The sequence below is a fragment of the Bombus pascuorum genome, chromosome 12, assembly GCF_905332965.1.
Source record: "Bombus pascuorum chromosome 12, iyBomPasc1.1, whole genome shotgun sequence".
Classification (NCBI taxonomy): Eukaryota; Metazoa; Arthropoda; class Insecta; order Hymenoptera; family Apidae; genus Bombus; species Bombus pascuorum.
In genome coordinates, this window is record NC_083499.1 from 4044286 (window position 1) to 4057881 (window position 13596).

Consider the following 13596-nt stretch of genomic DNA (forward strand, 5'->3'; position numbering starts at 1 on the left):
GAGCAGGAGCTCTGTGCGTGGTGTCGAAGAGAGAGGGATTCGTGGTGTTAGAAAAGGAAGGTGGATCAAAGGAGAAAGAGCCCAAATGGGGAGGCGTCGTAGGGTGGCCAGGTAAAACGACGAAGAAAGATATAGAAGACGGGTGGAGCGAGAGGTAGAAGGAAGATTCGGGAGCGAGGGAGGCTTACACGAGATGGTAGAGAAAAAGAGTGAGGACGAACGCGTGTCAGGGAAACGGTCGGTGGTACGAGAGAGAAGAAACGAGAGCGGTAGAGACGAGAGGTAGCTTGTGGAGTCGAACGTGTGTGTTGGAGGAGAGAAGAGAGGGGGGTACGAGACACGGAGCCAAGAGCGGGATGCTGGGAGGCGGCGGCGACGGCGGCCATGTTGCCGTATCCCGAGAGAAGAGAGAACGATCCGAGAGAGCACCGTGAGGCTGCTTCGTTTGTTGCTTGCAGCGGCTGCCTAAACTTTGGGTGGTTTAATTCTACCTGTTGGGCCGCACAGTTCGGGGTGTAGTGCATCCGTTCCACCCTCGAGTTCGCCTCGCCAACACACGTTTCACGTACAACAAAACGAGAAGCTCGAGTTCTCGTCGCGCGGCTTCGACACACGACGTCGGTCGATCTGTCGCGCGCGGTGGTATAGTACGCTCGTGTTCGCGATTCCACGGCGACGATGTCGTCGTGCTGCCTGTACAAGCCGCCGTTCACCACGTTCACGTCGTCGCGTTCGTTGTCGCCGTCATCGTTCTTCTTGCCGTTGTCGTCGTTGTCGTCGTCATCGCCGTCATCATCGTCGTCGTCGTCGTCGTCGTCGTCGTCGTCGCCGTTGTCGTCGTCGTCGTCGTCGTCGCCGTCGTCGTCGCCGTCGTCGTCATCGTTGTCGCCGTCGTCGTCAGCGTTGTCGTCGTCGTTGTCTTCGTCGTTGTTGTTACTACTGTGGTCTACGTCATCGACGTCGTTAAAGCCGCGGCCTGCGCGAGCGTGCGCGTGTGCCTGAAGCCGGTGTACAAGTGTGAATCGTGGACAGACGATCCGGTTTGGAAAAACCGTTCCCGGTCCGGATCCTCGTGACTCGTCGAAGAGGGGTGTGCGCGAAAGGAACGATAGCGCTTGGTGACTGGCTAAGCGGAACGCGACGCGGAATGGACCAGAAACGAGGATAATGAGGTGCGCGGAGTGAATTTTGTGTTTTCCACGGTGCTTCTTTCCTATATCTCTTTCTCACTTGTGTGTCTAGTTGGAAGGAAACAACCGATCGATCCGATAACGAACCATATCGTGTCGATATCATTCGCGGAAACTAATAGAAAAAAAAAGAAAAAGGAAGGGAAGAACCGTAACGACGTCTTGTGCGTAACCACCGAAAAACCGTGTAAATATATGTGGTGGTAGGTGAAAAACTAAAAAAGAACAGAAAGGGCTACCCGCGGCAGTGGGTTCGCCCTTCGACGAGGAGAAGTCTCGAAAATCTCGTCGAAACTCGCGGCAGATTCACGTTTGGTACGGGTCGATCCATCGCGAAGGTGGTGACACTATCATCCGTGGAGATGTGATCCGGAACACAGGAGGGACGCTTAGTAGTTTGTAGTTGGCCCCCTCCCCCCTCGCCACCCCACCAGCACCCCACCAGCACCCCTCGACCTACCACCTTCTTCTTACTACTCTCCACGTACGTACACACGTCTACACGCGCGCACTTTCAAGCCATCGGCACGAAGATCGTCCATCAATCCATCTTCTAAGAAGAATATCGACTTTTCTCTATCGAATGCACAGAAGACTTCCTCCCTTAAGATCCAGCGAGATACACTTCGAGATATACATCGAGATACCCTTCGGATACGTTTCTCTTTGTACGCTAGCCCCGACAAAGTGAGTATCTCGTCTCTAACCGTGGGATATCTGTCTGTGGATGGGATGTCGATCGTTTAACCGCGTCAACTCCGTGAACCTCTTTTCCGCGGATGTTCACCGGCTACCTGCGCGATGACGCACAGGTGACGCACAGGTGAGCCGCCGGTAAACAACTTGCACGTCGACGACAAGTGGGATCATCCTGCTCCCGTGTGTCTCTTTTTCACAATTTTTTCGTCCAACTGATTCCAATCGATTTTTTCTTTCCTATTCTATCGCCGTAGGTCGTTTTAGATTAGCTTTAGATCAACTTTAGATCAGGTTTTTCCTATAATCGGTTTTTAGTCGAACTGTACGCTACAACCGTATGCAAGCTAGAGTTTCAAAGGATTACGTAAAACGGTACACGTTCGACTGGTAAAAATGGGCTCGCATTCAGAGCTGCGATTGCGTGCGTTCGAACGAACGAGACGCGATCAGCATACGCGTTCCTGGTAGAGCGAGTGAATGGAAGACTCGCAAATATAATTGGTCCCGGTTTAATGGTGGCTGCTAATGGAATCACGCAGTCCTATACGCAACGTAAATTTCTTTTGGCTTTACATAACGACGTTTCATATCGCGACCAGGAGCATAGATATTTGAAGAACATTCTCCAATGGACCATATCTACGCACTTTGTCTCCATTATCTCGTCTGTCCTCCTTCTTTCTTCGTTCGATTCTTCATGGCCAAAGAGACAACACGTGTTAATCGCGAGAAAGGATACTCAATTCCCACGGTCGAAAACTCGCCACTAATTCTCACTCCCGAAACACTGCACGAGGAGGACAGCACCTCTATAAAGTTGGAACGTTCGCAGGTAGTAAAAAGGAGGAGCGTCGTTGACTTCGTGGGCCAGGTAAGCTTCGAGACGAACAAACATCTCGTTTTCGAAGGCCTCGTACGGTCCAAGCTTCTTATTCCGATTGGATCCACTTTTAAGTCAATCCAGTCGAGAAATTCAGAAGACACCTGAGACCTATGGATTTTCTTACACTCTTCTTTTTTCTCTCTCCGATTTCTATGTTCACTGGGATCACTACGGATCAGTCGAATCACTTATAAAAGGCCTTGCCCACGAATCGATCGGACCCAAAATGCCACACGATAGACACCACGGAGCCGGTTAACGCGCCGACGTGCCTAGTGCCTCGTCTTCGAGACACCAGCTCTTCCACCAGCATGTACTCGAGCTCTCCGTAGAGGAGCTCTTTCCTCTTCGCAAAGGCTCGTCGAGTCCTCCGTCTCCGAAGGCATCGTCCACTGACGCGAAGCGAGGGAGTACAGGTACTTGAAATACAAACGGACCCACGGAGGTGGGTCCAATCTGATGCAGGGTTCCCTTTGAGAATCAGGTTAGACCGGCCGAACCTGCTCCTCTGGCTTCTCGTCTCCGGTCCGCGGTTGTATACCGGCTTCGTGTACCTACTCCTTCTCCCCAGTCGCCCCAATCTCCTTCTTCCGCGTAGTAGGTAGGCAACCAACCTACCTACTTCCCGCCACCCTGTTCCCTGAGAAGTCTCGCTCTTGCACACGTAGGCCGGTTCATCCATCGCGTTCCTCTTCCTCGCCACCGACGAGTTCGCATAATCTTCTTCAGCCCCCGGTGTCTCGTCTTCCAGGAACACCATCTTCCTACTGTCAAGTCTAGAGAAAACGAAGAAATCGCAGGGCAAACTGAATAGAATCGTCCTCGTCGGAGACACACGTCGATTCTCCTACGCTTTCCTACGACCAACGACGGTGTTCACGGTTCTTGCTTCCTCGTTTACGTCTATTATTACACCTGTCTATCCGTCAGACAGGCGGTCGCGGGTTGAATTCCAGTTTTACGCGGCCTGCCCTCCTTCCTTAGCTGGCTACCGGTAGCCACGCGGTTGTAGTAGGAGGAGATGAACGAGCCGGGAGAAGAGGGAAGCCAACTGGTTTTACCGACTATCCACCTGGTGAACGACGACGCGGCGCAAGGGCCCGAAGACGGTGGAATTCGTGGTGTCCGACTGGTTTGGCCAACATCCACGGATTCCCTGGTTCGACCGGCCACCGCGCACGTGATAACTGAATCAACCAGAGCCATCGAACCTGCTATTCTGGCTTCTGAATCCGGCTCTCTCTCCTTCGTTTGTCCGTTCTTTGCTCGTCCACGAACAGTCGCGTGGATTCGCGTGGTCTCTCAGCCACCACCGCCCTACCCGATGGCCTTCCTGATTCCTCCACTGATCTCGTTCTTCCGCCTGGACGTCACAACCTGACTTGCCAGGGCAAAAATGCGGCTACAGCTTCCTGTTCGACCGCGACTTCTTCTTCTTCTTCTTCGTCTTCTTCCTCCTCTTCTTCTTCTTCTTCTGACAGATACTAAGGCGACCGGTTCGACCGCTTGCGTTCCTCTCTATGTTGTGGTTCCGTTGCGGCCAGATTGCCAGTTTCGCTTCTTTCTTTCGCGGTTGACGTTTAGGGAGTCTTTCACCGAAAGGAACGTGTTCCAGTATTCGAGAGACGAGACAGGAACTTTTCACTCTCGGCTACCTGGCGGCTGGGTCGGTCGGTTCGCTTGTCTGACTGTCTGTCTGTCTTCGACGCCGGTTTATTACACCTGTCTATCAGAGCCGCGACCGCGAAACCGTTTCCAGTTTGACGTGCTTGTAGCCGGTTCAAATGAATGGAGGAGAGGCGAACCAGCTGGTCCCACTGATTGCACGTTGCGTAATCGTAAACGCGACAGAACGTACAATACGAGATTGACGTCTTCGCTTTGGATAGCTCGTTTTGCAGCATGTTCAGTGAATGAGAAAAATGAAACTTTTAAATAATATATTTTCACGGTGGTTATCGACGTCCATCGTTCGGCTTCTCCTTGTCAATGGAGCTCTAATGGTCACCAGTGGACCCATGTTATTAAATTTACGATGATTACAATAAAACATATATTACCGAGCAAAAACGGTTCCACGTAAATGAGTAGATTATGAGGTTGTAGAATTAAAAGTGCTCCAAATGCTCTATAATTAGTTATTTCTATTGCAATGTAATATACTTAAGAAAATTAAATGTTATGGTATAGAATAGAATACGTGAGTTTCTCACAAGCTAAACCGATCAACTCAATTTCTTATACATTTCTCAATGTAAACTTTCCTCGGAATACATAACGTTATTCCATACGCGCTGTGTATCGCGAACAGATAGCATAAACAAACGGAAGTCTCAAGGCAAATTTAAAAAAATATCACAGTGACATCATTACTTTTCTTTACTGCCTGATACACGCAGTTGTTCAATATGGCCTTTGAGTGACTCATATAAAATTCGCGTGGCAGTCGACGTATTAATTACTTTTTTACATTTCTTTCTTTTTTTACCTTGACAATCCGGAATTCGACTGTCGAATATTCTCAATGACACCGCCGTGACACGATCAAAATTGACTCATTAACGATACAATCTGCTTCTTACATCACGCATAATGATCTCTTTTTTTTTTTATTTTATCCTCATTCTTCGTTCGTAGTCTTAACTTATAAAAACGAAGGATTGTTGCATCTCTCTTTTTTGTTTCTCGTTCGTTTCGCAGGTCCTCACTGGCTGCTCCTCTTCTTCCGTCCAATCACGTGCCATACAACGCTCAGCAGAAGACTGTGATACGCAACCCCGCATGCTTAGAACCCGTTCGTTCCCGTAGAGGTTAGTAGACGATATTAGTCGACCGCTAGAGAGGATCGAAGCAGAAAGGGAGAACTTTGGAGGAGGACACGACGTCGCGGGATAAGAGGCTCGTCCAGCGGAACGCCACGATTAGACGAACTGGAAAGAGAAGTGGAAGACTGCGCGGGAGAATGTCGACTTGCACCGACGAGGCCGACAACGCACCCCTGCACATGCAGGAGGCTCTGTCCCCGGTTAGTCCATTCTTATTGTTCCTACGTTATCAACGAATTTTACTTTTCTTTCAAACCATAATTAAAAAATTATTTACTATCCCACGATATTGCATAACGAAAGAAATAATAAAAAATTTAATTAACCGATAATTCTCCAAGTAACTCGAAATGTTCGTCTTTCACTCTTCCATATGGAACTTTCACTGTTAGGTAATATGTCCCTTACGTTCATATAATATTAATTGTGTTTCTTGAACATTCTCCAGTCCCTTGATAGAGGCTCGAATTTTCTTTCGTCGTAAAATTATTCAAACTAATTTCATTTACACTCATTACTTGGAATGTAAAATGGGGTGTATTAAATCTTATTATATCCAATTTTGGTATATAAAAAAAGCAAGATTAAACGCGATCCAGTAGTCGCGAAATAAAAATTGTAAAATAAGATTGGACGTGGGAAATCGTTTAATCCATCTGTGACGCAGAGATTATTTAAAGCCGAAGCGATTTCATCAGCTTCTAAATTCAACAAAATCTTCGCTGTATCACGTTAATCCCATTTACAGAGAAATAAATTTCTCGTAAAATTCCCGAGAAAAGAACCCGAGAAATGCTTATTAATGCGCGGCAGGCTCCGACAAATGTAAATTCTACAATACGTGTAAGATTTTGAGGATTTCTTGGTAGATCCTTTGAGGGGTGTTCGTGATTAACGTTCTCTGAAAGAATCGCGCCGCTTCGATTTCGACAATTCATGGAATGCATTGGCATGTTGCATGGGTCTCTTCTCGTGTGGGTCATCGTTTGACCTTCTTCCCTTTCTCTTTCTTTCTCGCCTCTCTCCCACCTTTCTACCATCGTTTCGTCGGTACCACCCGTTGCGTGAAATAACGAGAATGGCGGACCGACGAGATTATTGCCGGTTGCGTTGTTCCAGCGTGGAACTTCTGGAACGACCCTGAGACGCCGTCCAATGATGGACGTAAATACGTGAACCAAGGATTCAAAATCGCCTGTCGATTTCTCAAAAAAGAAGAAAAAAAAAAAAAAAAAGAAAGAAAAAGAAATGAAAAGGTAGAACGAAATAAGGTGTTTTCCTTCTTCCTCTTCTTCCTTCCTTTCTTGGGTTGATTAGGATAGCTAATTGCACGAAACGGAATCCGAATATCATCGAGGTTAATTGGGAACAAAGGTAGATAATCCGATTGGTTCGTAATTGATTCATTTAGCGGTTTCAAATCAACTAATAGGAAGGAGACATTTTGTGGTAGAAAGAAGATATTACTAATCGTACGAAATTTACAAAAACTAACTTCTGTATTTATTTTTCACCGTAGTAGTACGTTTGTAGTATATAGTATATAGTATAGCCTACAGTATGTAGCGTAGGATATAGTATAGTTTGATTAGTACGGAAAGATCGACTAATTTAGATTTGGAACGCTCTAATTGAAAGAAAATACTTGCGAAGTAAGAAATTTTCAAGAAATGAATTCTGCGTTTATTTTCAATCGCAGGTAATCTGATTGGTTCGTAGACTGACTAATATAGCTTTGGAACTGTCTGGTAGAAAGATGTTGCTTCTTTATCTTCGCACTTCTTTCTTTCTTGATTTTATCTTCTGTGTTTATTCTCGATCGTGTGTAATCTGGTTGGGTAGAGGATTCATTTTGGTTTCGAACTCTTGTTTGAAGAGAGTAAAACGCTGGAGGATTCGTTGACCTCTGCTAGTCACGCTGTTGTTTGTCTTAACGAAGACGCCTCGCAGGTCTGGCACGAGAAAAGGTGCGTCATAGAATCTTCCTTTCACGACGAATTTTTGGTGTTCCGGGAATAAGTTTAGAAGGTGCGTAGGAAGTTTATATTCGTATAGATTCGTATAGGTACTTCGTAGGAAGTATAGATTCGTTGGTTTGTTCAGAAATTTCAGTATCTTAGTTCTTCGTTCTCTACCTATTCTATTCTTCCTTAGAATAATTTCCTCTTGTATCACGCATCATCAATCATAATAATTTTTATCATGCTAATTTTCACTCCAGTGTATCACAAAGATATTTAATTCAACGATGTAACTCATGATACGAGTGATTGATAAATATTCAAGAACATGTCGAACAACAAATTAATTCATATATTTATAACAAATAATTATAAAAAAAAAAAGGATTCACAAGCATAGCGACAAAATTCAAAAAGGATTTTCTTAAATCAATTTTTAAGATAAACGGGATAAGAAACAGATAAGAAAGACACGGTGGTTTCTTAAAAAAAAGAGATATACGATCTAAGAAACAAAAATAAAAAGAAAATCTTGTAAAGGTATACGATTGACGCTCTCGCACGAAAGGAAAGATTCGAAAAGAAGATGAAATCAAGTTTCTCTGAATCCAAGAATGATTCGACGATTGTATGGTGTCCCATTCGAGGCGGAGGCCGAACCCTCGAAAAATCTAAACGAATTCCAATAGCTTATCGGTCTAGGGTGATGTGTATATCGTTCTGGGACGGCCACTCCTCGACACAGAGAAGCCTGAAAAGATTTTTACTGTCACCTGGCCGCAGGTTTTTAACCTCACAATAGTATACCTGTCGCTTAAAAGTGAAACTCTGTAGGACGAAAGCCCGTTATTTGCGTGGCGTTGCTCGACAATGGGAAGACCGCCGCTTAAGCGGCTCCCCTAAGAATCTTATAGGGCCCCGGACATTACGGAGACCAAATCCCTGCTGGAATTATTACGCTTAATCTGGTTCGTGAACGAGGTGATACAATTTACGGCAATGGAATGGAATTTGCGTCGTTGCGTTGGTAACTCAACACGTGACATTTCTTTTTTACTTTTTATTGTTGTCGTAACAGAAGCACGTAATTATGATTAAGATAAGAAATTAAGATAACGTTTAAGAATGTGGAACTTCGTTTTTATTTTTCGTTGGCGTAACAGAAGTATGTAATTGTAATTAAGATAAGGAATTAATTTAGTATTTAAGAAGCTGCGTTGGTAGGTCTGGGAGGAATACTTAAAAAAAATTTTTTTTTTTTATTTCTGCGATAACAGTATAAAAGTATAGAGATATCTTGTTAACTAAGTCTTCATACATATCCATTCGATCATCACAATAAATGTCAATCAATTTCCCCATTTATGTCGAAGGGTATAAATAATTATACCTGCTTCTTTTTTCGCGCACGACTGAGTCAGTTACAATGATTTATCGCTTGTTGTCCAGCTCATAAAAATTAGATAAAAATGAACAAACGCTGGAGTCTTGCTAGAATCGATTAAAATATTAAACAACTTGTGTCAATGCTATTCTACGTAAACCTTGTCGACAGTAAAACTATACCTACATTAACCTAAAACCTAAATGGGAAAAAATTATGAACTACCTAATATTCAAAGTGACCAATTTCTAAAAAAGATTAATTTTTATCAAACCCACCTGCATATTTTCACTAAAAAGAAAAGACAGAAAATCTAAATGATTTTAGCGTCCTAATTTAAATAAAATTTAGTGAAACCTCATTTTCTAAATTTTTACTAGAAATTTCATCGAGAAGGAACGCGAATTTTCATTTCCATGGAAAAATTTCCGTTTTCGCTTTACGATCGAGCAGTGAGAACGGTTGCGAGATTTTCCATCCTAACCAGAATCTTCGTCGAATACCGACATTCTTTCGCGAAGGCGAGCGGTACGTCGTCGTCCATTCGTGCGAGCATAACCACTCATGGTTGGAGTCTCGAACCAAGCCGTGTCTCGAACCACGGGCAAAGAAGGAAGAAGAGGAGAAGGAGGAGGAAGACGATTTTGCTGTGTACGATGACTCGCCGGATTTCGCGTATACCTGATACTTGGGTCGAAGGGAACGCACACTCACCGATCGTGCTATTCATTATCCAAGTAACCGGCAGAGATTACTTAATAGAATCCGCCAGACTCCCAACTTAGACTTTTTATTCGATTTTTTTCGTCGCGGTGTCGGAAAGGGGGAATAGAAAATCTTTTTGTTACTTCTTCTCGTCCTGTTGATTTTTTAAGATATATTCTTCTTTTCTCTCTCCTTTTTTTTTTTATAGGGAATGAGAAAAGAATGTGTTTAACCCTTTCACTGCTTTTGAAGCTTAATGTGTGTCGACGGTAATACTCAACGTGCCGTATTATAGAATATCTTTTTTATTCTCTTTACTTACTTTACTTTTTGTTGGTATGTTGAATATTTTGTGTTGAGCGTACTATGTTTAATTTACCAATACAGAAACATGGTGATTTTTCAAAATTCCTAACTTTCGAATGTTCGGATTACCAAATTCTTCGATTGCCAAATACTCTGCTATATAAACTTTCCACTTTTTCAATTTTTGAACTTACCCATTTCTCAGATACTTGAATCTTCAATCTGCCTGGCTCTGAAATCCTCTGATCTTTTAATTAAGGAACGAATGATATTTATTCCTGCTGTACGCACTCAATACCGGTGGCTACACGCAGTTGAAGATTCAACGAAGAATTTATTTTTGGAGACGTTATTTTCGACAGAAATTGATACATATTATACTTTTAGTGATACCGCGTTAATTTTAGTGAATTTTAAAAAGGCTAATCGAGGCAGAATTCCCCATAAACCGATTCGTAGGAGTAATATAGAAGATTTAGTGCTCTGCCGGCTCGTATTCGGAACCGGAGTTAGTGGTGAGACTTATTATAATAAAGACGACTCGACGTCGAATAAAATATACAACCAATGAAATCAGCAATGACGAGAATCGTTCCAAAAGGATTACAGGAGCAACTGATTACTTTTCCTCTAGTAAAAAGCGTTGCTCTAACCGTTCTGAGTAGTGTATAATGGGAACGGAATAATGGTAGCAAGAAATGTTAGCGAGAGTTGTTTGGAGATATCAATCAAAGATAATGGCGGTAGGAGAATTTTTGTTTTCCTCTCCAGCTACCAGCAACGCGAACTACAGATATTGTGAAAAAAAAATGATTTATTGCTCTGTACACTCTGGTAGGATGTTCGGTATACGCGCTAATTACATGAATAGTATCGCAGTGTCCGAGTGTCAACGATATTTCTTGCTTCTTATTCTTAAATTGTGATTGATGATGCTGCAATGATAATAAACGTTCGATGAACGGAATCACCAGACGAATGCGATTGCAAAACTCTTCGAAGCGATCGATGATTTTCCGCCGACTGTTTAAGGCTGGCTGTTGGTTAAGAAATCTTGAATGAATGAATTTTTAAGGTTTAGAATTTACGAGGTGTCTCGGTTACCGAGATGGAAAGATTTTTAACTTCCCAACAAACTTGAAATTGTTCGAATTTTAAAGATATTTCGGATTCAAAAATATTGAATCTACAACGATTGAAATTAATTCAAATTGACACATTACAAAAATTAAATTGTCAAATATTCGAAATCTCGAATATTCTGATTTTCAAGTACACAGATTTTCCTTCCGAAAATTCGAATAACCAAATTCTCGGATATTCAAATATGCAAACACTCCGTTTGTCCTATTTGCAAAACTCGAACTTCCAAATTTTCAAATACAAATAATCTCAGTCATTTTCCAAGCTCATAAATTTTCAACTCTCTGCTTACCCGTATATCTCGAAGCTTGTTAATACAAAATTTCCAATTCTACGACTGGCGGTTGGAAAAAAGAACGTGTGTAATTCAACGGCCATAAACCGAGCCGAAAAAGATTTGCATAAAGCGTAAGTGAAATAGCGAGCATGTTTACCGTGGGGAAAAAAGGGGAATAAACGATGGAGATATAGTGATACGATCGTCGACAAGCGTTTCTAGCAATTCCATTTAGCTTGGTTCGCCTGCGGCCACGTTCACGATGCTCGATACGCCAACAGGAAACTAAAAAAAAATAAACAACGCATAGTGAACAATTGCATACAGTATTTCCATGATTACCGTGACTGGAAACAGCGACAGGAGGTCGCTGGGCGTAAATACATGAATATAATTAATAACAGTAATTTATTTCGGATCATAGTTGCGCCACTTTCGTTATTCAATGAAACTTAACACCGCAGTTGAACGCGCACGGATCCACATTCTTGGCGACTAATAAACAATTATAAACAATTATAAGAGCCATTCAGAGTGGCTACAGAACAGCCCTAACGTTGTACAATGATTTTCCACCGCAATATAAACCGCTAATTGAACGTTCACGACAGTCAAAAATGTATTTTAATGGCAGTTGCTTGGAAAGATCGCGACTGACAGACCGCGGCGATAACGTATTTTTATTTTAGAAGTTTATGTGTTTTATGGCGCATGCAATTAAAGCGTACCACGGACTAATATAATCCGAAATATATATATCAAGTGATATGCTGTGCTAATTGGAACGAAAGGGATAGAAGGAGATACAAAAGGAGAATTGAAATTGTATCGCGTGAATTTACAAAACCACATTCCCGGAAGCTTCAATTCGCAAATGCGCAAATTCATAAGTATTGAAATTTACAAACTCTCGAGTCTGACCTTCCAAATGCCCAAAAATCGCCAGAAATGCCTAAAAATTTGCAAACTTCCATATTTCCAAATTCTCCACGTAACTTATTACGAACATACCCGGCACAAGTCAACCCATAGGAAAATGATTCGACGCAGCCAAAACCCAAGAGGAGGGCGAGAAATACAATAAAAAAAAAGAATGGAGAGCGAGTCGAAAACGAGGGAATGGAAGGAAAGAACGGGAAGAAATAACCGCGACGGGGCCGCAATAACAGAAACTCTGACAGGTGTTCCGCGAGCGGACGAAGCTGGATGCCCGGACAGAAGAGAAGAGGAGCGGCCCGATATAACAAGGATTCAACGGCGTATCGCAAAAACCTTTGGACGATCGTGTACATCGTCTTGCGGAGGGGGATGCTGCGTGGAACGACGAGGCGAGAGAGAAAGAGAGGAGCGCGGGCAACAATGAAGGTTCTCCGGTGAGCTAGGACGCGTATACGCGCGCAACCGCTTGGAAGAGCGAAAGAAAGGCCCTTAACGATTCCACGTATCTTCGAGCTGGCGGCGCAGCTGCGTATTCCAACGACGTGATCGGCAATAAGCGAGCGCGCGCGACCCGCAAGAAGAAATCGACGAGGACGCGAGAGCAGCGGTCGCGCATCCGCTCGACCGACAGACGAGCCAAGGAGTATCGTCCGACCTGGAACAGTCTCTCACGGCCAGCAGGCCAATTAACTGTTATTATCAGCCGGTTCTTGCGTGTAAACAGAGGCTAGTCCCTGTTAGAAGGTGGTTAGAAGAGGCAACTCCATTCGAACCCGCTACCGCCCCTTTTTCCTATTATTATTAAAGGAATCGATGCAGGGGAGCGGGATGAATCGCAAGAAGGGAAGGTTTTGGGGAAATGTTCATTTTAGGACAGTAATCAGGTCGGGCGATGACTAGGAATTTGTAATTTTTCGATGTTACGCGATCCGGCCTAGGACTCGAGCAATTTTGATCTCGGGTTGGAAAAATTGATTTTCCAACGTGATCAAAACGTGTTAGAATTCAAGAAGTTTCGTTTTCAGAGTGGTTAATTGTATTTGACGATGAGTGGCAATTTGTAACTTTTTGGTGTAATGTGATTGGGAGTTAGGATACGGGAAATTTTAACCGCGGAGTGGTAATTAGGTCAGAAAATATTTTACAATTTTTCTGTATAATATGCCTCAGTTGAAGATGCAAAAAATTTGATGGGATGGTAATCCCAGTAATTACAAAGTGGAAATTTGAAATTTTTGCGCGTAATGAGGTTGCAGTTTAAAGTACAGGGGAAAATTTAGAGCT

At 43.4% G+C, this 13596-nt stretch overlaps 1 protein-coding gene across 4 annotated transcripts in view; it reads left to right on the plus strand.

Annotated features, from left to right (window-relative positions):
* The first annotated feature begins 1009 nt into the window (after positions 1-1009).
* The window catches only part of LOC132912584 (protein grainyhead), a 162374-nt gene continuing 149787 nt past the window's right edge, over positions 1010-13596 (plus strand). For all 4 annotated transcript variants that reach the window (XM_060970105.1, XM_060970106.1, XM_060970108.1 and 1 more), the window contains exons 1-2: positions 1010-1877; positions 5473-5797. In XM_060970105.1, coding sequence (XP_060826088.1) covers positions 5735-5797 — 63 coding nt within the window. In that variant the 5' untranslated portion in view covers positions 1010-1877; positions 5473-5734. The remainder of the gene's footprint in view (positions 1878-5472; positions 5798-13596) is intronic.